The sequence below is a fragment of the Cygnus atratus genome, chromosome 29 (genome assembly GCF_013377495.2).
Source record: "Cygnus atratus isolate AKBS03 ecotype Queensland, Australia chromosome 29, CAtr_DNAZoo_HiC_assembly, whole genome shotgun sequence".
NCBI classification, from domain to species: Eukaryota; Metazoa; Chordata; class Aves; order Anseriformes; family Anatidae; genus Cygnus; species Cygnus atratus.
In genome coordinates this window covers 1,107,722-1,133,371 of record NC_066390.1, presented here as the reverse complement: position 1 = coordinate 1,133,371, position 25,650 = coordinate 1,107,722, and the positions used below count along the sequence as shown (strand labels likewise).

The 25,650-nt window shown below is 58.4% G+C and overlaps 1 protein-coding gene across 1 annotated transcript in view; it reads left to right on the top strand.

Moving 5' to 3' along the window:
* SENP1 (SUMO specific peptidase 1) overlaps nt 1–15,307 on the top strand; it is a 15,832-nt gene extending 525 nt beyond the window's left edge. The window contains 19 exon segments of the mRNA XM_050715985.1: nt 340–405; nt 1,613–1,742; nt 2,709–2,781; nt 2,906–3,065; nt 4,293–4,344; nt 4,346–4,453; nt 4,672–4,775; nt 4,854–5,091; nt 5,093–5,102; nt 5,253–5,307; nt 5,638–5,676; nt 5,770–5,854; nt 6,100–6,246; nt 6,479–6,610; nt 7,019–7,222; nt 8,105–8,184; nt 13,655–13,739; nt 14,151–14,246; nt 14,879–15,307. Coding sequence (XP_050571942.1) covers nt 340–405; nt 1,613–1,742; nt 2,709–2,781; nt 2,906–3,065; nt 4,293–4,344; nt 4,346–4,453; nt 4,672–4,775; nt 4,854–5,091; nt 5,093–5,102; nt 5,253–5,307; nt 5,638–5,676; nt 5,770–5,854; nt 6,100–6,246; nt 6,479–6,610; nt 7,019–7,222; nt 8,105–8,184; nt 13,655–13,739; nt 14,151–14,246; nt 14,879–14,941 — 1,927 coding nt within the window. The 3' untranslated portion in view covers nt 14,942–15,307.
* Nucleotides 15,308–25,650: the final 10,343 nt, after the last annotated feature.

Below are 25,650 nucleotides of genomic sequence, written 5' to 3'. Positions count from 1 at the left end.
CCCTCCCCCAATGGACCCCCTCAGCCCCCCCCAGCCCCCCCCCCCACACCCCACCCGTCCCCCTCACACACCCCTCGCCCCCCATAGCCCCCCCCAGGAGCCCCCCCCCCTCAGGGCCCCCGTCCCCAATGGACCCCCCTCTGCCCCCCTCAGCCCCCCCCAGCTCCCCCCACCCCCCCCCAGGCCCCCCAGCCCCCCCCAGCCCCCCGGGACCTCCCCGCCGCCAGGGGGCGCCCTCCCCTCCCCCTCCAGCTCCCTCCCGCTCCCCCCTCCCCTCCCGCAGCCGGCGTCACTTCCGGCGGCGCCAACGTCCGCTTCCGCCCGCCTCGTTGCCGGCAGCCGCCGCCGCCGCAGCCGCAGCCCGGGAGAGGCGCGCGGGCGCCCCCGGGGCCGCTTCCGCTTCCGGTGAGGGCGGGAGGGGCCCGGTACCGGTACCGGTACCGGTGAGGGGGGCCCGGAGCGGGTTGGGGGGGGGGGGCCGGGAGGGGCTGCGGCGCCTTCCCGGTGCCGCCGCGGGGAGCGGGGAGCGGGCCCCGGCCGCCCCCTCAGCCCCGCGGTCCCCGCTCGGGGGCGCCGCCGTTTTACCCGGGATCCCCCCCCCCAGGGCGGGAGCACCCGGGGCTGGGCGGCGGGGAGCGGCCCGGGGCTGGTGGGAGGGCCCCCGGTGTCACGCCCTTCCCCCCCCCCCCCCGTTCATCCCTCCCCCTCCCCGGTTCTCCCCCCCCGGTTCTTCCTCCCCGGTCCCCCCCTCAGGGTTTCCCTTCCCCCGCCCCCCCCCTCAGGTTCCCTCTCCGGTTCCCGCCCCCCCCCCCGGTCCCTCCCGGACCTCCCGAGCCCTCCTCCCGCTCCCCCCCCCCCCCCCCCCCCAGCTTCCCCCCTCGGTCCCCCCGCAGTTCCCCCCGGTTCCCCGCCCCGTTCCCCCCATCCCAGCGGCTCCCCCCCTGCTTCCTGTCCTGGTTCCCGTTCCAGCCACCCCCGGTGCCCTCCTCCGGTCCCCCCCCGACCCCCTGGCTCTCACCCCTCGGTTCTCCCCCCCAGTCCCCACCCTGGTTTCCCCCCCCCCAGTCTCTGAGGTGTTTGGATCCAATCCGTTCCCCCCCCCCGTTACCCTTTATTCCCCTAAACACGTCCCTTGGGGTCCGACCTGCTGCCCCTGTTACCTTTAACTCCCCTCAGCAGACCCGAGCACGTCCATCAGGGCCCGATCCACCCCCCATTACCTTTTATTTCCATAAGGAAACCCGAGCACATCTGCTGGGGTCCGATTCTCCCCCCCTATTCCCTTTTATTCCCCTGAGCAGACCCGAGCACATCCCTCGGGGTCCGACCCGCCCCCCCCCCCCGTTCCCTTTAATTCCCCTCAGCAGACCCGAGCACATCCATCTGGGTCCGTTCCACCCTCCCTGTTAGATTTTCTTTCCATAAGGAAACCCGAGCACATCTATTGGGGTCTGATCCACCCCCCCCGTTACTTTTTATTCCCCTAAGCAGACCCGAGCACATCCCTCGGGCTCCGAACTTCCCCCCCCCGTTCCCTTTTATTCCCCTGAGCAGACCCGAGCTCAGCCCCCGCCTCCCCGAGGCTGACGCTCCGTCTGCCCCCCCCCCCCAGCCGCCGCCGGGACCCGATGAGGATGGAGACCGGGGACGCCGCGCGCCCGAACCACAGCTCGCTCTTCAAGGCCTTCCCCCCGCAGCCCCGCGCCGGCCTGCGGGACGCGCTCGGCCAGCCCGACGCCAAGGTTTGTCACCCGCCTTCGTCCCCGTTTCCCCCCGCCACCACCACGCGACCCTGTGGGGCTCCGCCCCCCCCCCCCACTTTGGGGCTTCCCGCTTCTCTCCGGGTCCTTTTGGGGTGCCTCAAGCGCTGCTTCGGCCTCCCCGCGAGCGTCCCGCGCTCAGTTCTGGGCTCTGAGACGTAAAAAGGGCGTTAGGGGCGGGAGGAGGGCGGCGAGGCTGGGACAGGGGCTGGAGGAGAGGCCGGGAGGCTCGGGTTGTGCAGCCTGGGGGATGTGGGGCCGGGAGGCGACCCCCTTTGGGGTCGATGCCCTGCGCCCGCTTGCTCAGCGCCACGCTTCGGCTTCTGGGTGGCCCCGAGGACGCCGGGGGGCTCAATTTTTGGGGGTCCCTTCCAGCCGAGCCGCGCTGTTCCACTCCAAACCCTCCGGGAGTACAAAGTGCCCCGTGGGGGTAACACCCGGCGCTTCCCGAGCGCGCTGCTAGCTCCCGGCGCACGTAACTGGGATTTAGCTGGGGAAATCCTCGCCCGAGCCGCTGGAGGCAAACCCGGGCCCAGGGCCGCTCGTCTCACGCACGGGGCCGTCCTGTCCCGACGGATCTCGGAAGCGCCAGCGTGGCCCCAAAACTGGGTTTCCTCCTTTAACGAGGTGAAAATGAAGTTGGTCCTTCCTCTCTTCGTTAAAACTGGGATTGCACCCGGCAGAGGGGGGCTTAGTGGGGGCGGGAGGGCGAGTAGCACCCTCACAACGAGGTGCTGCCCTGTCCGGCCCGCGTATGCATCCGTTTTATCCCTTTGGCAACAGAAGGGATGCTTCTAACTGTTTATAAGAAGTTGTAACAGTTTGTAACCGGAGGAGGGGGAGGAGCAGCCGCTTGTCGTCGCGTCCCTCCGTGCTCCTCTCGCACCCGGGGTTTAAATTCCGAGCTGTGCTTTATTCCTGGTGAAAAGCTGCGATCTCTCCACGCAGTTTTTACCCAACAAGATCGGCGGCTTCGCGTGCCCTGCTGGAAATGCCTCGTGCGCGCTCAATTACAGACCGGGTAAGGCAGTTTTTGGCCTCGGGAACGTCTTTTTTCGTTGTTTTTTTCAGCCGTTCCTTCTCCGCAGCAGCGTGGGGAGGAAGATGCGGCTCTTTACTCCTCTGTTTCTCCCTCCTCCCCGCAGAAGTCCCGTGCCCTGAGACCTACCGGACAGCGGGAGAGCCTCGAGGCTTTGGGTCCAGCGCCAACGGGCAGTGGAGGGGCTTGGTGCCCGCCCTGGGCTCTGCACCGCCGAAGCCCCGGGCGAGCCGCGGCTCCTACCTCGAGGCTCGCAAGATCCCCAGGTGCGTGCGGGGCCGCTCCGCGCCCGGCTCTGCCCGCGGGGTGGGAGTTTTCCACCTCGCAGCCTGCCGGCGGTACTACGGAGCGAGTCGGTGGCGGGTTGTTGGTCAGCGGGCGGGGTTGGCCCGGTGATTTTGGGGGCCTTTTGGTTGTTTTTAACCCGCCCCATAAAGGTGCTTCCGAAAGGGTGCAGGCGCCGCTTCTGAGAGCGGAAACGGCGCGTGGCGCGTTATCACCTCTCTCTCGTGGAAGGTAACGTGAGAGGCTGGTGCTGAGCCCGTGCAGAAGCCCAGGTGTCTTGCAAGCACCCTGACAGGGCCGTTTAGGACGGAGGAAGGTGGGATGCTGCGATTTTTTGGGGGGGAAAAAGAGCTGGTTAGGCTTTGACCGGCCAAGGGGACCTCTTCTGGCCGCTCTGCTGGAGGTGTGATAAGAAGAGCAGGAGCGGCACGAAGGCTTCGACCTGCCGCAGCCTGGCGCCTCTTTGTGAGGCTCAGCGGGTGCGGTGGAAGAGGGAAGCGGTGGTTTTGGGAGGAACCTCAGAGTTCTGGGAGCGCCCGGGTGGGAGCGGGAGCAGTTACACCGTTGGGAGGCCGGGAGAGCAGCAGCAAGCGTGTGGTTTCGTGCTGAAAACGCGCCCGTTAGCTCCTTTGGTAGGGTGGTGCCTCCGGGCCAGTGCAAGTCCGGTTCCTCTGGAAAATCCCTGTAATGGAGAACGCTTGGTTGCAGTGCGTAAAATTCAATTAAGCGGGAGAAATTCCCAATCAGCCCTCGTATTTTTAACGGGCTGCCAGGTGAGCCGTGGGAGCGGGGAGGGGCAGGGTGAAGGGAAAGCATCTGCTCGTGGAAAAAGGGGGGGGGGGGGGGGGAAAGGAAAAAAAAGAAAAAGAGCCGTGTCTGTGCCTGGGTTCAGCCATTTTGTGGACGCGGATGGAAGAGGGGAGCTGTGGGATCTGGCGGGAAGGTCTCGCCCGGGGTTTGCGGGCTGGGCTTCCCCGGCCTCGCAGTGCCACCTGCCGGCATCAAGTGCTGGCAGCAGCGCTTTCAGGTCGAGCCGCTAGGGCCGGGCTGCAGCTTCGAGGTGGTGCCTTGTCTGCGTTCTTAGAGCTGGTTCCTGACCAAAATTGGGTAGCCTGGTCCTTGATTGATTCGGGGGATGGAGGAGAAACGAGGTCACAGAGTAAAGCAAGCGTGAAGTGAAAGGAGCCCTCTTCCTTCTCTCCTCGCAGCGGGACGTCCAACAGCTTTGTAGGAAAGTCGAACCACCACTGCCATGCGTCAGGCCTTCCCCATCAAGCCCGCCCAGAGCCCTTCCTGGAGCGGCCCGTGCCGCCGCAGCCTGCTCAGCCCAAAGAAAACGCCGCGGCGGTTCATCAGCACGGCGGAAGAGGTAAAGGGAAAGGCCGGGAGCCAGAAGCTGGCCTCAGGTCTGGGCTTTGAGTTGCGGTCAGTTGGATCGCGGCTGATGGGTGAACTCCTGAGGGTCTCTGGATGTGCTTGCACCAGTAAAATTTCCACTTCCACGGGTATCTGCGTGTGCCTGCTCAGTGTGCGTGGTGTCGCTGTTTGAATCACGTTGGCTAGAGCGCTCTGCTTGTTCCCCTGCAGACTGTTCGGGAGGAAGAGCGAGAGATCTACAGGCAGTTGCTTCAGATGGTCACGGGAAAACAGTTCTCCACATCCAAGCCTTCGTCACTATTCCCCTTCCATCTGTGAGTCTGTAAAGTGCTCTTCCCCAGCGCGTGGTACCGTGTGGATTCTCTGGGAACTTACTTCTTTTCTGTTCCTAGGTCCAGGTGTTCAAATTCCAGTAAAACTATGGTGAAAGAAACTCCCAGCAAGAACTCAAAGCTGTTTGAAGCTCACAGCATCGCACCAGCCAGTTCCACAACCAGCATTCTTGGAGCACCGGAGCAGCCGTCACACAAAGCTCCGCTCTACTCCCCACCCAGCTATTCCTCCAGTATCTTTGAGTCCCCGAACTCCACAGCCCAGCAGCACCAAGAAAATGTACCAGCATCTAACACTGCAGTCTGAAGGTAAAATCCAACAGCAGCAAACGAGCAATCAAAAAAAAAAAATGGCAAAACCGCTTTTTCCCTCCCTCTCCGTGTTTGGACTTCTGCAGCAGTTGGGGAAGGCGGTGGTAACCGTGAGGATAACAACGTTCCGTAATCTTTTTCTCTTAGGGTCAGACTCTGTCATTTTGCTCAAGGTAAAGGATTCCAGAACCCCAGCTCCAAGGTAAGAGGCTGGAGATGGCATCCGGAGGAAGCAGGGGGGGGGAATTCACTCTAAATTTTTTGGTTTCGCTGAGAGGTGAGATTGCAGAGCAGAAAGAAGGTGACTGGGTGTTTTACCAAGACAGAGCAGTTTGCCATAGATAGAGGAACTGTAGGGTGATGCCTTAACCTCTTTCTGGAGACCTGGCTGCAAGTCACTGTCAGATCTGTCTGTAGCTCTTATCATTCTTGGAATAGGGATATCCTGGGATATTACTTGCAAATCAGTTTTCAGGTAATTATTTTCCACGTACAGGAGAGCACTTACACGTGTCCTTCTCGCCCTTTCTAGCCCCCCGTTCTTCCAGGCAGAGCTGTGGATCAAAGAATTGTAAGTAGAAGTTTTCCGCTTTGTTCTCCTGTCGTGAGCGTAGGCGTGTGCAGAAATAAACACTGAATTGCTCAAATGAACTCTGCTTCTCAGGACTAGCGTCTATGATTCACGAGCTCGGGAGAGGTGGCGGCAAATTGAAGAACAGAAAGCTCTGGCCCTACAGCTGCAGAGCCAGGTAAGAGAACGGTTACTGAACAAACAGCCTGAGTCAGAATGTCAAACCACGGAGCAGAAGGCAGATTGGGAATAGAAAAATGGCAAAAATCTGCTCCTGCAGGTCCGGTGTCTTCGTTGCTTCTCCTTGCCGTGGCAAGGCTCTCAGTAGTCCTGTGGCCAGGCTAAATGCTGCCGTAGCTTCCTCGCAAGCCCCAGAGAGGTGGCTCCCTTGGGTGCTGTCTGATCTGAAGGTTTCTTCCGCAGCGGCTGCAGGAACACTCGGTGCAGGATCTGGTGGATTTGAATCTTCGAGTACCCCTCGAGAAGGAAATCCCCGTCACTGTGGTCCCAGAAGAGAAAGAGGATGCTAAATCAGCTGATGGCGAAGAGGAATTCCCTGAAATCACCGAGGTAAATCTGCGTGGGTCTGGCGGACGAAATCAGACATTTGTGCGTGTAACAGTCGTAAATACAAATATCGTTTCTTGAGATCTGCGCATAGGCACGGATAGCTGTTCCCTTTTCTCATGTGTTTTGTAGCCAGTTTATGAGGAGCAAAGAGCAAATGTGGGTTTTAATGTAGCCTTTGCGATGGGAACAGCAGGAGTTCTCCCTTCCAATGCTGTTTGTGTCCTCCCTGTAGGAAATGGAAAAGGAAATCAAGAACGTGTTCCGAGGTGGGAACCAGGACGAGGTCCTCAGCGAAGCTTTTCGGTTAACAATCACTCGGAAAGACATTCAGACCCTCAATAATCTGAACTGGCTCAACGACGAGGTGAGGAGTCTACCCTGTGCCACCGAGGCGTTGTCCTTTGGCAATTAGAAGTAGGTTCAAGTGAGCAAATGTCTGCCTTCTCCTTGCCTGAGGAAGTCAGAGAGAACAGGACACGTGGGCTGTGCTTCACGCTCTGGAGTGATTAATCCGTAGAGGAAATCCCGGTGTAGAACAGGCACTTGAAAAATAGTATTGGGATGAGTGGGACTGCCAGTGGGACGTGATCAGGGGATAAAATGTAAATCTTAATGTTAGGGGTCTGTGCGCTTCAATATTTCTGGATTTTTTGTAGGTTTCAGGGCTTTTGAGCTATTGTAAATCTGTTGTAAATCCCCCCAGAGACAGGTCTGCGGAGTGACGGTGGAGGCAAAAGTAATTTCTTAGCTACTCTTGCTTTTTCTTTCCCAGATAATTAATTTCTACATGAATTTGCTGATGGAGCGGAGCAAAGAAAAGGGCTTGCCGACAGTTCACGCGTTCAATACTTTCTTCTTTACCAAATTAAAAACAGCAGGGTACCAAGCCGTGAAAAGGTGGACTAAGAAAGTAGATATCTTCTCCGTGGATCTCCTCCTGGTGCCTATTCATCTGGGAGTGCACTGGTGCCTCGCAGTGAGTGCTTTTGTTATTCGCGACAGACCGTAGCTGGAGCAGACCGTCCTATAAACTCACCTGTGGCTGAATCAAAAATGTCCTGGCTCTTGAGAGAGGCAGTTGTCAGGTGTTTGTGCGTGGGGGGGGAAATGCACGTTTGTGGCTAAAAGCAAGATCTGAAGCGAGTGAAAAGCTAGCTGTAGCTTTTTGGTGCCTTTTAGTCTTTAAACAGTCTTAGAAAAGGAACAGATAACTGTGAAGTTCACGTTAGGCTAGCTTATTCTCTGGAGAAAGATCTCATTTCCACGTTCCCACAAGCTCGCCTTTAGAGGCGCTGCCACGGGATCGTTTCAGGAAGATTTAGGCGAACGATACCGCGCAGCTTTCTCCACCTCCTGCCCCTGACCTGCTGCGTCCCTTCTCCTGGCCCCCGAGCAGGACCAGATCACGCGTGGCCTTTCAGCCCGCTCTGCTTCAGCCCTGGGAGCGTTGGTGAGCTGCCCGGCGAGGCAGTGAGGTGGGCGAGGACGAGAAAATGGAGCGAGGGGCCCCAAAGAACAGCCCAGGCTGCAGACGTCAGGTGAAGCAAAGCCTTCTGTAAACGTATCCCTGCGTCTGTGGCTTTAACAATACAGATAACAGCGCTCTTGTGTTTCACCGGGGTGCTCTGAGGAGAGCCTGATTTAGAGATTTGAGGGCTTAAATAACGCGGCGGCAAGGGGGAGTTTGGGGAGGGCTGTGGTGTGCCAAGGAAGGAAGGTGGAAGCCCTCAGAAATCTTTTGCTGCTGTGAAATGGTCTGAGCTGCCTTTTAGCAGGGCTTAGATTGGCAAAGCGTGCGTCCTGGCGAGGAGACGAGCTCCTTGTCTTTTGCCTCGCTAACGAATCTCTCTTTGTGTAGGTTGTAGACTTCAGGAAAAAAACCATCACCTACTATGACTCCATGGGCGGAATAAACAGCGAAGCCTGCAGGATACTGTTGTGAGTAACGCTTGTTTGAGCTGTGCCCGTTCGAAAACCAGGCGGCTTCTTGCTTTGCTCTGGTCGCAAAGCGACAACCCTGCGGTGGGAACAGCCCCGCCGTGGGCCCCGAGAGGAGCAGTCGGGGGAACGTCCTGGCTTTGTGGTTCACCACCCGCTGCTCACGCAGTGCAAAGTCGGTCCGCAGCGGAGTCCTGTGCGGAAGCTCTGCCCTTCTCTTCCCAGAGCATCCTTTAGTGAGGCTGGTGTTACCTTCGTGGGTATAAGTGGGTTTCAGACCCGTTCTGTTAAGGGCTTGGAGCTTTCCCAGTCTTCTTGGGCGTCATCTTTAGAAGGAGCCCCTCAGACCCTGAGGACCAGGGGTCCCTTGCTTGTCCTGCAGCTGCTTGGAGGAGCGGCGTCTCCTGGCCGTGAAGGCTTTTCCTGCTTGTGGCGAGGAACAGCTCGGTAACTCGGCTCTCCGTTCCGAGGAGGAGTTTCTGGAGAGCGCGGGGGTACCCGCAGAGTGCGGGAGAGTCTTGCATCAAGACGTGGATGAAGGTTTGCCCAGGTCTCTTCTGTACTGAGCTCCACCAGGACTTCGCGGGGCATACAGAGCCTCCAAAGGGAGCTGGTGAAAGCCGTTCTTCCTGGGCTCAAGCCACAGAGAAGTTTTGCTTTCACCCTCCCGAGCAGTGCTGTGGGGAGGGAGTGGAGCTGTCTGCAGGCCCTCCCGACCTCTTGTCGAAGAGGGGAGCGTGCCTGCCTCATCTAGAATCGGCCAGCTTGACGCTCTCTTGTCCCGCGTTTGGAAGGAGCTCCAGGAATGCGATAACAACGAGCCCCTTCTCCCAGGGGAGGAGGAAACGCCTCTTCCCTAAGGCACCTTGTCACGTAGGGCCGCCGGGCCGATGCAAATCGGATTCCGGAGCGACTTAACGAAACGCAGTCGCGAGCCCACGTTGCTGACCCCGGGTCGTCCTTCGGTTCTGTTTCTCGTCTCGGCTTTGCTCCGGCGCTGACTTGGGAACCTGATCCCGAGCCTTCTGGCGCGAGGCTGAGCCTGTCAGCCGAGGTGCCACTCATGCAGTCGAGGAATGTTAACGATGATAAAGGCAGACAGGAGACAAATGCCGCTTAATCATTTCCAGTCTGCTTAGCGCCTTTTCCAGCTCAGGTGCTCTGTGCATGCCGGGCTCATTTAAATAACTGCTAAAATAGCCGTTTCCCCTTTTCCACGGCGTTGCGGTGTTGGTTTAAAGGGAGGAAACGGAAAGGAAATGTGTGGCATCTTTAGAAACGGCTCGGAGCTGTCTCAGCTTCGCTGCGTATGCCTCTGTGTGCAAAGTTTCTCCAAGGATAGCGTGAGCAGAGCTGGCCTGCCTCGGGGCAGGGATGGTCTGGGTGAAATCGGCTCCTTTCAGCCTGAATTTCTTTGGTTCCAAGGAAGAAAGCAGGGACGTCTGGTGAAGTGAAGCACCTGGGAGGTGCGCGGGGGACCCAGGAGTCCCGTCCGTAGTTCGTTTAGGGGTCTGGGATGAGGAAGCAGGTCCCCAGATTGGTTGTAGAGAGCACCAGAGGACACGAGGTGCAGGACGAGTGGTAGAGATCCGGGATTTCAGGTCACTGTTGCCCTGGACATAATTGTTTTCCCTCTGTTTCCTTTTAGGAGGCTTTTATTGGTTGAATGCAGTGGGAGGATCACACCGGGAAGAAGGGACGGAGGTCCTATTCATGGTTAGTGACCCTTTCATGCTTTCAATCTTTAGAGCTTCCTAAAGGTGGTGAGTGTCTGTAATTAGCCACGTCTTACGAGGAGGGAATCTGGTGAAACACAATGGCCGCTGGGCGTGATAGGGACCGCAGCTGTTTGTAGTCTGGGAGCCGGCCTGGCTGCCGCGCTTTGTTTAGCGTCTGGGCTTTCGCGTGGCTCGGTTGCGAGACCTGGAGAGGATTTTGAGAAAAGTGCCCCTGCTTTGTGGGGGTTTCTCCTTGGGAGCACGGTGCTCGGCATCCCGGCTCCTCTGGGTGTCTGTTCCGGAGCGGACGTAAACCTGTCACAGTTTGCTAAAAGCTTGGTTCTGGTGTACCAGGGCTGGAGGAAGGCTTAAGGCACGGAGCGCACAACGCTAATCGTGCCTGGGAAGTCTTCTTATCTCCTGCTCGCAGCAGCACTCCAAGTGCTCACCTTCACATGCCCTTTGCTTCAAGGCTTTCAGGCATTTGGCAGTGTGCTGTTGATTTCAACAGTTCCTCGAGGCACCTGCTCAGGTTTTTGTGCGTGTAGGCTGTGGAGGGCAAAAATCCGTTTTTGGATTTAGTAAAATGAGATTAAAAGCCCTCGGTATTTGATGGGGGGTGTCAGGCATGTTGCTTTCTGATTTGGCAAGTAATTACGCTTAAAAACCATGTCAAACTTCTCTTCTCGAGGTCCTGACGAAGTTCGCATGGCACAATTAAGTTCCACCTCCTGAAGCTGTCTCGCAGTTGGAAGTCAAGGCATTTTTTTTCCCAATTCTCCTTAAAAAAAATCATTCAGAGTGTCACCTAGGCAGGACCGGCGCTGTATTTCTCACACCGTGCAGGTGATGCTCGCTGATCTGCGTGCCTGCTACGTTGCTGTCAAAGTCCTGGCTGCTGCGTGCCTGTCAGCGTTGGAGCTGTGGCTTGTGACAGCTGCAGGTGAAGCTGCAGGTGCTGAAGCTCAGCCCGCGTTCACACGTCACCGGTTTCTTCCCACTGCCAGACGGGGTCTTGTGCTTGCGCCCGCCCCTGCTCCGTGTGTGCAGAGCCGCAGCGTTGCCTGGTGGCTCGTCCCTGCTCCTTTTACGAAGCATCCCTTTATTTATCCGTGCTGCTTCGCTCCCTGTCTGCCACCCGCAGGCGGAGCGGGCCGTGCTGCGCTGCTCCTTTTTCAGCTGGGAACTCGAGTGGGTTCTGTGGCAGGCAGTAGTCGCCAGGCTTTTTGTTCGTGGCGGCTGAAACGAGGCTGTTAATTACTGGTTGCACCGCGCTCGTATCGCGGTGCGGATAGTCAGCTCAGCCTTAGTTTGAACGAGTCGCGAGGAGTTTCTCCTCCATCCCTGTGGGGTTTTTTTTTTTGTTTTTCTTTTGGAGACGAGATGCGGAGACGTCTCACGCTCAATGAAAGTTGTTCTGTTGTGGGATTTGCCCCCCGCTGAGGTTGTCTCGTCCAAACTGCAGCAGAGTCAAAGCAGCCGAGCAGAGAGCTTCCCAAGAGCAATTAGAGCAGCTGCTGGCAGCCAGCAGCCCCTGTGCTGGGAAACTGGGCTCGGAGCGTGCGTCCGGCTAATGAAGGCTGATAGAAAACGCTTGTCTGGACCCGATCTGGTCTCGCGGGGATTGCCAGAAGGGCTCCCTTCCTCGGCACTTTAACACCCAGCAAAGCCTTATTTCTGGCCGTTTTCTAGAGATGCGATCACTAGAAAGGGGCTGGCTCCGCGTTCAGAGCCTGCTGCGTGGTTCTGCTGCCGTTTCTCGCGTGTCGTTCAGCAGCCCCTGTGCGTTCGGGGACCGCAGCCCAGGAGAGTCGAGGTCGCTGAGCAGACGGCAGCCCCCTGACCCCCGAGGACGCGCGCGTTTCACAGCAGTTGCGTTAAATTTGGCAGGGGCCTGTCCCTGGGTGCTTCACGTCTTCAGAGGTCACTGTCTGTCCTCCGTCGCCCAGGTCCGGGGGAGCTTTTCTCTACCTTGCCTGAAGTTTTCGTTCTTTTTGCTTATTTGGAGTTGTGATGGTGAATATCCCCTGATTGGCACCGGGGTGGCACCGCGTGTCTTCTGGGCTTGTCTGCAGGTCGCTTCACCCCCTTCTCCCATCTCTTTTTGGAGTTTACCGATGGCAAGATGCTTTTTAGCCGAGCCTTTGTGGATCAGATTGCTGGGAGATGGCACGTCTCCACGCGCCGCCGGCCAAACCCGCCTCTTGCCATGCCAGGTGCTCTCTTGACCCCTCCGCTCGAGCCAGCAGCATCTAATCCTCTGCTTCTCCTTTCCAAGCTGTCTGATCGCAGCCACAGCAGCGAGAAGAGTCCTCAAACTGTTCTGAGAAGATGCCAGACGCGAAGGAAATGGTTTCTGTAGATCTTCTCAGTCCTTTTGGTAACCGAGATGAACGGAGGGTGTCTGCAGAGCTGGACGTCGCCTAATGGCAGCAGCAGCCAGTGCCGGGGCCTCCGTTCTGGCCCTGAGGAACACCTTGGGCCCATCAGCGGAGTTTCCTTGGGCTCCCTCAAGCCAATCTTTGTGTCGGTGCCCCTCCTGAGCCCCCCTTTCCGTACTTCCCAGTAAAGGAAATGGCCTAAGGCGTTCGTATCTGCAAGGGAAAAACCATGGCAGTTATCTGGGTACGCTTTGTGCATTGTCTTGGAGAGTTTCTAAACGTCTTCAGAGAGGCAGAGCTCTTAGCCCAGAGGCATTTAAGGAAAAACAAAACCACGCTTTTTCTGTTCTTCCAGTGAGTGTACTTTAGGCCAATCTGGTGGAAGCTGCTTTGGGCAGAGGAGATGCAACAGTACCCGTGAGTTTTCCTTGTTCTCCAGTTTTAGGAACAGGAATGGGGCTAGCAGTGGGGCTCTTCTTCCTCTGCTGAAGGCTTTCAGAAGGTATTTGACATCCCCCTGACACGGCTGGCTCCTCCTGCTTGTGTTCCCTGCTCGAGTCACGTCCTGTCAAACCATTTCAGAGCTGGCTGCGGTGTGGCGTTGCCCGTGGCCACCTCCCCTCTTCCCCCATTCTTGGAAATTACTGGAGAAGATCAGGGCCACTGGGCTCATCTTCCCCACTTTGCCTCTCCTCGAAAGCGCTCTCGATCTCTCCTGCCATGGTAGGGAAGACTCAGGTCAGTACTGGAAGGGAAACCCAGGTGAAGAGCTCTGGGAGGAGATCTGCCAGCGTGTCGGACCTGCTGCCAGCCTGCAGAGGAGCTCCATGATGTGTGTTTGGTGCTCTGCACACAGGGCGACTGTTTGGGAGCTGCTGGGATGCTGTTACGGTTCTGACACGTTTGCTGCTGTCTTATGTTTATGCTAAGTAAGATCCTCAAAAGACAAGAGGCACCGATTCACAGGCCGCTGTCGGAGGCTGTCTCTGACATCTCCTCTCGAGTATAACGCTCCGTTGGCTGGAGTCTGAGGCAGCCCAGTGGCTGCCGAGCTTTTCTCTGCCGTGAGTCACTTTCTGATGAATTAGATCTGTGCTCGCTGGTTTGTTTGTGGTATTGACTCTCTGCTTGGCAGGTACTTATTTTGGATGGGTTTTTAGGTTCTGCTTGGTCCTTATTTTGGCTGCCTCAAAGCCTGGGTCTATAGAGCCCTTTTTAAAATGGCCAGTACCGAGAAGAAAATATTGGACTTCCATTTTGCATTAATTCTGCAAACATGGCAGAGGGCACTTTAGGTAAACTGACATATAGTGTACTGGCTGGCTTTCCCTGTTCCTCTAAGTAAGCTTTTTTGTTCTCTCGTTCCTACAGGCAATACTTAAAACAGGAAAGTCTTGACAAGAAAAGGAAAGAATTCGACACTAATGGCTGGTCGTTGCTGAGCAAGAAGAGTCAGGTGGGTTTGTACAGTCTGAGGTGTGGAGAAGGGATCTGGCTTGGTCCTTGCTTTTGTTCCTGGCCTGGATGCACCTTTCCTGGCTGGTTTTTCTGGTGGACGTGTTCTCGTGGTAACTCTAGGGGGTGAGCAAATCACAGGGCTTCCGTGGCAGGCTGCTCTGCTTCAGATTCCCATCCAGCCCTGCGTGGAAACAGGGAGGGAGGCCAGGGGGTGCCGCAGTGCCTCCTCGAGTCCTGCTGCACGAGGCTTGCCCACCCGCTTGCCCTCAGCTCCCCTTACTTGTGTGGGCATTCACCCATCCACGCTTTGTTAGGGCTCATTTGGGAGAGGCTCCTCACTTCTCTGAGCTGACACATGGGGTCTGGCTCCTCGGGGAATGACGCCTGGGTTTGTGTCCTCTTGTTGAAGGAGATCCCACAGCAGATGAACGGCAGCGACTGCGGGATGTTTGCCTGCAAATACGCCGACTGCATTACCAAAGACAAACCCATCAACTTCACGCAGGTAAACCCTACCCTGCTGTGCTGCTCGTGCTCAGGGGAGAGGCACGGGTTTGTGACACTTGTGCACATTCTCATTCTTCCAAGTGCCCTTTGCTCCCTTCTCCATTGGTTTAAGGCTCCTCTGCGAGGCTCGTGATGATGTTCCTTGGAGTCAAGCTGACGCAAGGCACTGGGGCAGTTCTTTATACCATGCAAAATTCCTCAGAAGCCATCCTCAGGCCTTCTGTTATGCTGAAGTGCATGGGGCACGTCACTGATGGGGTTGGTGATAGCTCACAAACCCCTAACAGGACCCAGTCATAGTCGCAATGAAAGTGGGGCATTGTAGCCTGAATCCAATGAAATTTTGAGGTTACCTAACGTTGTCAGCCTCCGTGTGGCATCCCATGCGTGATTATTTTACTATTTTGCTTAGAGAATGTCAAAAAAGCTATGTTATTACCTAAGTCCCATCTTCTTGTTCACTGTACTGTTTTATAAATATAATTTATATTTATAAATATAAATAATCTGAAAGTAAACTTCCCCCCAGAAAGGCTGCACCCAGGAGAGCGGCCGTTAGACGCGTGGTCCCGTAGTGGAAGACACGCTGATGTGCCTTTTCTTTCTTTTCTCTCTTCCCCACCCCCAAAGCAACACATGCCCTACTTCCGAAAGCGAATGGCCTGGGAGATCCTGCACCGCAAGCTGCTATGATGACGCTGTGCCGGAAGCTGCTTCCCTGTGAGATTGTATCAGAAGTGCCCAAATTTGCCCAGCTCAGCAGTCTTGAGCCATGGCGGCGTGGATCTGCCCAGGGCTTCAGTCAAAGAAACAGCAAACGAACTCTTGTATGATATTTTTGATAAAACACCATTCACGGACCAATGCGCAATAGAAATGCTCAGAAGCACACTTGCCTTTTTTTTTTTTTTTTTTTTTTGTATTTCCGAGACCTATTTTTACAAGCAATTTCAGGTGCTGAGACTTGAGGGGGCAGCTTTGGCCATTGGAGGAACTTTTCTTTTTCTGCTTTTTCAGCCCTTTGCGGCCAGCTTTGTGCCAACGGCGTGACTCTCGGGGCGGGGGATTGCAGGGGAGGAGAAAGCACTTAGGTGGTTCTGGGTGCTCGGCACGCTGGGAGAGCTCTGCTCTGCACCGAGGGGGCTTGTAGGTGGGTGGGGGTGGGCAAAAACGTGGTTGGGGGTGGATGTTGGGAGGGTTTGCCCACAGAGGCGGCCCTGCTTGCACACCAGCACGGATATCCCGCAGAGGGCTGGGCCAGCAGTCGCTGGGAGGAAGCAAAAAGTGGGACTCGACTCCTTTTCACCGGTCAAAGCGGTTTTTGCTTTGTCCTTTCCTGCATCACCTCTCCTCCATCCCCAAAGCCAGCATTTCCTCGCCCACACCAACCTCTGCCTGTTGTCACCTCCTGAGGTTACAGCCCAGCTTCCCCAGGAGCCGGGCGGGGGGCGTCCTCCAGGAGCTGGGGGGTCTCCGGGGGGGAACTTTGGCCCCGTTTTTGCAGAGCCACTTTTCCACCCGAGGAATTTGTCTCCCGGTTCTTTAGCATCAAGTGTTTACGGAAATTCAGGTACAAGTTTGACTTACTGTAGAGTAGAGCCAATGTTGAATTGTTCTGTATATATTTCCAAGCGTTTTCCAGAGCGACAGAGAACAAAGTCTGTGTTTTTTCCACCCTGGCTTCGCCTCCTCGCAGGAGCTGGGGCCGCGGCTTCTTGCCACCTTTGTCCTTGTGCGGACAGCCCCAGCTGAGCAGGATGAATCGCTCCTCTCTCCGTGATATTTTGCACATGTTTTGCCTGGGGGATGAATGCTGACACAAGGTCAAAGGTTGCATTGAAGGCAGGCATCGAGTCGAGAAGTGCTTCCAAAGGTATCTCCGAGTACGTTCAGCGTGCGCCTCCCGGGAGCCTCGAGGATGAGCGATCTTCATCCCTGTCAGCTGGGGGGAGAAGTAAAATATTCAGAAGCGCTTAACCCCTTCCGCAGTTGGGATTTGAGGGCCCTTGAGGCTTCTGAACATTTTACCCTGAGCGCCTGATTCCTCTGGGCTCGTGTGGGGCTTTGCTCCTGCTTTCAGCTCTTTTAATTTATTCTCAAGTGCGATGTGGGAGGAAGCGGTTAGTGTTTGACAGGCTTCCCCAGCAGCTGACCCTGGTTCTTTTCTCTCGTGTACATAACCTTTTTAAGTATAAGTAAAGAATTAAATAATGTCCACTTTTGTATTTTTGTCTCCAGATAGGGAGTGACATTTTATACATTTTCTGTACCTGTAAGCAGTAGTTTTGTACAAAAGTTCTCCCTTCTACCCCTTGCTCCTGCCGCGTTGTGTTCTTTGTAGGCTGGTTTGTATCCTTCCCTCTCCTTCCTCTCCCCCCTGTGTGTTTTATACTGAGTTCATTTACTACCTTTTTCTATCTTTTACTGCAAGTAAAGATCTGAGGAAAAAAAAAGCAGACTGCTGTCTTTTCTCTGTGTCTGTGTAATGATTCCCTGTTAAATAAAACTAGCCGTGAGCCGTAGCCCTGCTAGCACCAGGAGCAGGAGTGTCTTTGTTAGCATCCAGGGCTTGCTCGGGGACGGCTGGCTTGCATAACTCCCCCTCTAGTTAAAATAAATCACTCTCAGCAGGCTCAGGCTCTCCGAAGACAGAGGAGGTTCAGTGCTCGTGGTTCTCACCTAACCCAACGTGACGGGGAGGAAACAGCCGGCGCTTTCTCTTCCTTAATGCTGCTGCGAGCGCTAAAAGGCCTTTGCAGCCCCAGGGTGGGCGCTCTCGCCCTTGGGTTTGGGGCTGGGGGCCTCAGCGCCGTTCCCAGGCTCTTCCCCTGGCTGGGGGCTGCGTCCCTTCCCTGCTATCAGCTGGGCTCAGCCCCCCTGAGCAGCAGTTTGCGGCCGCAGCAGCCCCTCGCCACGTCCCTGTGCCGAGCTCAAGGCGCCCCTTGTTTTCCTTGGCTCCCTGCTTCCAAAAAAGCCAGGGAGAAAATGGCCCCGTCAAAGGCGGCTTGTGCCTTGCGTGTGCCCCTAACCTACAGGGGCTCACACGCGGCTCCCAGCCCTCTGCGGCCACCAAAAATGCATTCAGCATTTATCCCTGCCCTTCTCCCTGGCTTATTAATAGAATAAATCACCTTGCCCAGCCTGCCTGTCCCAGTCTGGGGATTTTCAGGTCATATTGACTTTTTCCTCCTTCCTGTATCCTTATTCCTAGACGTGAGCGAGATTTCTGCCCGATGCTTCCAAAGAGCCGGTTGTCAGCCTCTCGGACATTCCTCCCAAACACACGCGTGGCTTCTGTAAATACCCCCGGCGCTGCCTCCCCCCCCCAGAAGCCTCAATGCCCCATTCATCCGCCCGCCGAGCCGTGCCTTGAAGGCGGCAGAGCTCGTGTCGCACCAGGCATCGGCCTCCTGCCCGGGCAGGGGGCTCCTCGCAGAGCCGCAGTCCCTGGGGGCGTGGAGGAGCTGACGCTTCCCCCGTCCGCTGCTCGTTCCCGACCCCTTTTCTGCGTGAAATCGCACCGAAATGGGGTCTGAAACCCTCTCTCTCTCTTCCCACCGGCAGGCCTGCAGACGCAGCGGCCAGAAAGCGGTGCCGGTTGCTAAAAGGGTCGGCTTTGTTCCTTTCCTCCTGCACGCCAGCCGTGCCCTCCCGCACCGGCGTGCCCGGGGAGCCTTCCCCACCCGCTCCTCCGGCCCCGGGCTCTGCTCCTTGCTGCTGGGGGGAGGCCGGGACACCGAGAGCCGGGCACCGGTGGCTCCCGGTTCCCCCCCCGTGCTAGGCCACAGCCGCCGGTGCTGCGCCAGCGATGGGGCAGCCGGGCCAGGCCTGGACCGGGTGGGTGAAAACAGGTGGAAAATGGCCCAGCCCTGAGGCCCCAGCACCGGGAGGTTCCTCGGGGGCATGGCTGGGTGCAGCCTGCCCACGGCCACGTCTGGCATGGTCGGGGCTGGGTCCGTGGCCGTGGGGACGGGAGCCGCCTGCAGGATGGATGCGCGGTGTGGCTGTGGATGCCCTGCAGCCCGAGGGTCTTCGCAGCCCCGCAAGGTCTTCATCCACCACCCTTGAGCTCCAAGAAGTCCTCCAGTGTGTGCCTCCATCATCAGGACACCTCAACACACCGTGGGGGCACCTCAGTGTGACATGGGGACACCTCAGTGTGCCATGGGGACACCTCAACACACCATGGGGGCACCTCAGTGTGTCGTGGGGACACCTCAATGCACTGTGGGGACACCTCAACGCATTGTGGTGGCACCTCAATGTGACATGGGGACACCTCGGTGCAGTGTGGGGACACCTCAACACACCACGGGGACACCTCAATGTGACATGGGGACACCTCAACACACTGTGGGGACACCACAATGTGACATGGGGACACCTCACTGCACTGTGGGGACACCTCAGTGTGCCATGGGGACACCTCAGTGTGCCATGGGGTTGCCACATCACACCAGGGGAACACTTCAACACACCATGGGGACCCCGCAATGCACCACGGGGATCCCACAACCCATCACAGGGACACCACAATGCATCACGAGGCCACTACAACGCACCATAACACGCCATGGAGACCCCACAACACATCTCAGCAACCCCACAATGCGTTACAGGGACCCCACAATGCACCATAGGGCCCCCATAGCACAACACGGGGACCCCACAACACATCTCAGGGACCCCACAACGCATCTCCCCAACCCTGCTGGCCACGCAGGGAGGTGCCGATGCGGTGCCATCTCCCATCACCTCCTCATCCCGCAGCTCCCCATCGCCTATGGGTGGCCGTTCCTTCCCCTCCGGCTTCATTTCCGCCACCAGCATGGCTGATGGGGACGCGGCGTTAATTAAAAAGAAGCCATCCCGGACAGAAATGCCCTTTGTAGGCTGCAGCGCGCGGCTGCGTGTTGCGATTGGCATCCGTATTGTTGGGTAAACTTTGTCGGGAACATCGGCCTTTCCGGGTTGCTTCTCGGCGCTCCGGCTGGGTCCCAGATTTATGGCGGCTGCGGACACAGCTGCCCTTGTGCCAGGGGGCTGGGGGGGCCGGGGGAGGGCGAGCAGCCCCGGCCCGAACAGGGGGAGCCCCCAGAAGGGCAGGGGAGGGGTCCCCATCCAAGCTCAGGGTCCGCCGATGGGGTAGGGGGGCTCAATTCATGGCATTTAGGGACCGGGGGGGGGGGGTCGAGCACAGCATCGCGCTTGTACCTCCCACCCCATCCTGTCCTCAGGGCAAACAGCAGCAGTGACATTTGGGGACACAGGGAGCACCCCAAGACTGTGTGTGTGGGGGGGAACCCCTGCGGCTGGACCCCCCCCACATCCCCCCACCCACCGAGGGGGGTGGGGGTTGAAAAGGGAGTTTTCGCAGGGGTGCGGGGTGGAGAATGGGACAGGCGGATGGATGGAGGGATGGACACAAGTGCAGTGACTCAGTTTCCCCTCCTGCCCCCCCCCCCCCCAGCTGCCAACGGAGGGGGAGGTGACAATACCTCTAGATGTCACTGTCCCCCCGCAAATGCCACCTCTGCTTTACCCCCCCCAAAAAAAAAAAAAAAATCAGGCAACTCATGCTCATGTTTAATGGGGGGGGAGAGCACCCTAATGGCAGGCCCCCCCCAAAACCAGCCGCAGAGCGGGAGGGGGGGCTGCACACTCCACGACACTCCTGATCGTAATTTCTGCTAACGACGCGTTCCCCCCCCCAGGGTCCCTCGCTAATCCCTCGGCCCCCGCTGCTCATTAGGCCCCACGACCCCGCTACTTGGGGTTTTGCCATGCAAGAAAAGCCCCCAAAAAACCCAAACCACCCATCCACAGCCTTGTCCCACCGCACGGCCACCCTGGGGTGCCGCGGCCCCGAGCCCTTTCTCCGTTCAAGCCCCGGGACCCTCGAAAAAAAAAAAAAAAAGAGCTGCTTTTAGGGTTTTTTTTTATTATTATTATTTTTTTCCCTTTTTTTTTCCGGCATCCTCCGGCCGGGGCCGGGGACACAGAGGGTGGCTTTGTGCAGGCTGGAGGACGCCGCGGGGCAGCGCTTCGGGCTGCGCCCTGGCTGCTTTCCACCGTAAATAGGTGGCCTTTTGGGGGGGGGGGGGGGGCGGCGTTTCAAAGGGGGCTGAATCGCTCCCTATGCGGGGAAAAAAAATGGGAAAAAAATGAAAAAAAAAAAATCCCCCAAAATATCCTCCTGCCTCCTGGTTTTCAAGGAGCCTGGAGTGCGACGGCGCTGTGCTGGGAACGGGGCGTGCTGCAGTGGCTGGACCTGGATGCCCATCCCTGTCCCCACGCGTGGATTTGGGGTGCTGGGGGTGTTTTTTTGGGGGCCACCTGCAACGCTTTGCGTTTTGGGGTCGGAGGAGGCGTTGCGATGCTCAGGATGCGGGGTGGGATTTATAACTCCTCTAATTTGCCTTTTTCTGCCTTTTTTTAAGGGACCCCCCAGCCTGGGATAGGGACAGCGGTGGCAGGGTTGTCCTCATCCAGGTGACACCACTGGGAGGGGACGGGGCCGTTGGTGACATCCGAAAGACCCCCCCCCCCCTTGAATTGTCACCCCCAATAACAGTGCATTGAGGCCACTTCCATCACTTCAACTACCAAAAAAAAAAAAAAATATCACACTTTTTGCACAACCTGTCCCAAACAGGAGGGATTTTGCCCCAAATCTACAAGCCAGCGGTTGGAAGGGGGTGGGTGAGGATTTATCCAGGTTCCCCCCCCCCCCCGACACCTCCAAACCTCCCCGGCCCCGCAAACGCTGCCGGCCTCCCTCCAGCCCTCATTAATTTGGGATAATCGCCGCTCTCATTAGCGGGGCGCGCGCCTGCCAGTGCCGCCCGACCCCGCCGCGCTCCCTGGCACCGGCGCCCGCGGCTTTGTTTCGTTTTTTCCTGAATTTTTTCCTTTTTTTTTTTTTTCGGGGCAGGGGGTTGGGCTGTTAATAGATTTTTCTGCAGGGATGCAGGATCCAGCCTTCAGGCTCAGCTCCGGAGCAGGCTCCAGGCTTCATCCCTACGAGACACCTGAGAAGCCACCACCAAGCCTACGCTTGGGCTATGCTGGAGGCGTCCCCAGCCGTGGGGATTCTCTGGAGTCTACTACGAGGTTGTGCCCACATGGTGCTGTTGGGTTTTGCTCCTCTTTGTATTTTTGGGGGGTGAAGGGCTGTGACCTGGGGAACCCCCTCCTGAAATAAACCCTTCTGGAATCCAGTTTGATGTATTGATAATGGCACGGTTTGGGGCAAGATTTCCTGCCAGGAAAAACACGCTGGGACCCCCCTCATTTCGGCACTGAGCTCCAGCACCCCCCAGCACCCCCTTCTCCGTGCCTCACGGGAGAGAGAAACCAGCCTGGCCAGGCGTGCAAGGGGGAGTTTTCCCCAAAATCGCCCAGATTTGCTCCAAAAAAACTCCCCCCGCCGGAGCGGCTGGGGGCGGCTGTGGGCGGCGAGCGGGCCGAGGCTGGCGTCTGCCGCGGCTCAAAGGAGCCCTTTGTGCATCGCCACCTTCCCAAAGAGCCGCCTGTTCCCCGCCACCTCCGACGGAGGAGGAGGAGGACGAGGAGGAGGACGAGGAGGAGGAGGAGGAGGAAGAGGCCGGGCAGGGGGCTGAGCGAAGGCTGGAGTTATTTGACATCATCTCACAAAAATGCCGGCGTCTTCCCCCGGCCCCGGGGCCCCCTTCCCACCTTTCCGCCGCGCCACGAGGGGCCGGGGCAGAAGAGCTTTGGTTGAGGAGGGGCGAGGAGGGGGGAGCAGGGCGAGCAGACAAAGGGGCTGTGTGCGACGCGATGCGGGGGGAAAAAAAATAAGGGAAAAAAGAATGGGGGAAAAAAATCCATTTTTGAGTCTTTAACGCTTCCCACGTGCGGCTCTGGATCAGCTGGGAAAGGAGCCGGGGCCGGATTCCCACCCGGCGATGCAAAGCGGCAGGGATGCGGCCATGAAGGAGATTGGGGGGGGGGGGGGGGGTTCAGGTGGGATTTTGGGGGGAAATTCCAGCAATTGGGGTGTTTTTGGAGCCCAGCACTGGAGCTTGCAGGAAGGATGCTGGAGGCATGCGATTCACCCCATTTGGACCCAAAAACCTCCACGAGGGTCTCGGCAGGGAGGAACTGCAGCAAAGGGGCTGGTTTGGGGCAAATTCCCCCCTAAATGGGGCTGCTCACGGCATGCTGCAGCGTTGCATCATCAAGCAGCTTCGGGGAAGCCGAGCACCCAACAGCACTCCACTTTTTGGGCTCGCCCCGGTGTATTTGGGAACCGGGAGACACCGGGGAGGGACGGGAGTAATAAAAATAAAATAAAATAGCGACGTGCAAAGGAGTGAAATGGCCTTTTTTTGGCCCAAACCCGCACCCTGGGGACGGCGGGGACAAAGCTCCTTTCTGCTCCCCGTTCCCATGCCGGCCGGCCGAGCCAGGGGAAATATTTGGGGGAAGGTCTGAGGTTAATGGGAGCTGCCAGGTTTGACTTGCGCCGCTCGAGGGAGAAAAGTGGATTATTTTTTTTTCCCCTGCTGAAAAACGCTCTTTTTAAAGGGAAAAAAAAAAAAAAAAGAAAAAAAAAAAGAGCACTGGGGGGGGGTCACCCCCTCCTTGCCCGTAAAACCAAACAACCAAGCGTGTGTTCGGGCTGGCTCGCGAGGAAGTCCCTCTATTTTGAGGCTATTTTTACGGATGGCCCCGGGGGGGGGGGGGGGGGGGCGAGTGTATTTTGGGAGGTGTGATGAGCACGGTGAGAAATGGGGAGAAATGAGGCCGAAATGGGACTGAATCGGGGCCAAAATGGGGCCAAAATGGGGCTCAGCAGCAGGGTGATGCCCAGCTCCCACCATCTGAGTTTCCCCGGGGTTATTTTTGAGCCCCCCCCAACTCCCTCGGGGACGAGGGGTGCTGGAAAGCTGCTGTTTGGCTTTCCCAAGCAGGGCTGTTGGTTTCGGGGCTGTTTGGGGTGTTTTGGGATAAAAGGCTCGACGTGGGGCAAGGGGAGGGAGAGGGATGGAAGCGGTTTGTTCCCAAATCGCCGAAGTGAGGCCAGCAAAACGGGGCCAAACACTGGTGGCATCGTGGAGGGGACACTTGTCCTGGGTGGTGACATCAGCTCGGGGACATTCACCATGGCTGGTGGCATCACGCTGGGGACAATGCTCTTGGATGGGGAGAAGGGATGGGGACAACGTCCTGGCTGGTGGCACCAGAGTGGGGATGGTCCCACAGCTGGCGGCATCAAGGCAGGGACGTTCGGCCTGGTTGGTGGCATCAAACTGGGGACAATCCCCTTGGCTGGTGGCAGCGAGATTGGGAAAATGTCCTGGGTGGTGCCACCAGGGTAGGGACAGTCCCAATGGCTGGTGGCATCAGCATGAGGCCGGTCCCCACGGCTGGTGGCACCAAGGCAGGGACATTTGGCCTGGTTGGTGGCATCAGGATGGGGAGAACATCCCGGCTGGTGGCATCAGGACGGGACAGCAGCCCCAACTTCTGCCACCTCATCCACCCGGGCAGGTGGCACCAGGGCGGGGACAACCCGCTGTGCTGGTGGCATCAGGACGGGGACATCGCCCTGGGTGGCAGCACGAGGACAGGGACAGCCCCAGGACAGGGACAGCCCCGACCCGAGAGCATCCCCAGCAAGGGGGCACCTGCGGTGCTGTGCGCTGGTGACGGTGACGATGGTGACAATGGTGACGGTGACAGTGGCGGTGGCAGCGGAGCCCCGGGGCGGGCAGAGTTAAGGCCGCTTTCATTCCTTCCACTCAAATTCCTGAGCTGACTTGGATGCTTCCCTGCGCTTCCCGGGCTGATTGCCTTTCCAGAGCCCTCCACTCCCGCAGAAATGGGGAAAAAGCAGCAAATCGCCCCAAGATGGGCGAGCACGGACTTGATAGGAATGGGGGCGGGGGGGGGGGGGGCGTGCATGGCTGCAGGTGGGAAAAAAGAAAAAGGTTCAATTGCGTTAGGTGAGACCGGGAGCATCACAAGGAGGGGACACCCTGTGTGCAGCAGGGCTGCGTGCCCCCGTCCCTGTTTTGGGTTAAAATCCCAGCAAAACCAAATGATTTGCCCCCGTCAGCGGTGCTGTCCCCACCCCGGGGCTCGGTGGCATCAGGGACCTGCAGGTGACGGCAGAGGCCCCCTGGATGGAGGCAGGGACGGGCGGACGGGCGGACGGACGGACGGCGCGGGGTTGTTTGCTCCCGGCCCCGTTTTCCACTGGAAAGTGGCGCCGGGGCCAGGTCCTGGCCCCGCTCCCGGACGCTGCCGCGGCCAAGGGCCGGGCTCCTCCACCTGCTCCGTGGAGGGGCCTGGGGGGGGGGGGGGGGCACAGCGCGTTGGCGACCCCCCCGCACCTCCCCTGAGTGGCCTCCGCTCCCCGTTACTACCTGGGGAAACTGAGGCACGGGGGGGGGGGGGGAATCCATGCTGGAATGGAGCAGGAGCATCACAACACCCCCCCCCCCCTTCACTTGTAGATAAACTGGGGGGGGGTCTCTGCTGCCTGTGGAGCATTTTGGGGGTGGGCGAGGTTTGCAGCCCCCCGAGGGGCGCTGGCCCTCCCGGCGAGGCCCCCGGGGGCTTATTTTTGGCCGAGGGCGCCCACTGCACCGCAGCAGCGGGTAACACTCGGGCTTTGTCCGCCCTGGCCTTCCGGGAGGCTCCGGGGCAGCGCGGAGGCTGGGGAGGTCGAGGAGGCTGGAGAGGACGGGGGGAGGCTGGGGAGTATGGGGGAGGCTGGGGAGGTTGGGAGGCTGGGGAGAATGGAGAGAAAGGGGAGGCCGGGGAGGACAGGGAGGTCGGGGAGGCTGGGGAGGACAGGGGAGGCTGGGGAGAAAGGGGAGGCTGGGGAGGACAGGGATGTCGGGAGGCCGGAGGGGATGGGAAAAAGGGGAGGTCAGGGAGGAGGAGGGGAGGTCGGGAGGCCGGGGAGGCCAGCTGCGGCCCCAGCTGTGCCCCGCAGCTGTGGAGCAAGGCAGGGCCCACCCGCGGCCACCCGACCCCCCAGCACCACCACCGGCCTTCCTCCGCTGCCTCCCTCCCCGGTCCTCGCCCTCCCCAGCTCCAGCCCCCCCGGTCCGGACCCTCCCCACCCCATAGAACAGGGGCGAGCACCCACCGCCCATCCCCACCCTGCACAGACCCCGGGACACCCCCCCATCCCCGTGCACATCGCCCAGGCCCTGCGGGACGGAGCCTTCGGGATGCTCCCCATTCCCCCCCCCCCCCCCCACTTCGCACCCCAATATCTGCACACCCCCCCCCAGCCCCACACGTTTATTTCATGGGGCACTGGTGGAAATGAGCTGGGGACCCCCCCCTTATAGGCGATGCCCTTATTGGGGACCCCTTTGTTGGAGACCCCCTTACTGGGGACCCCCATGGTGGGGACCCCC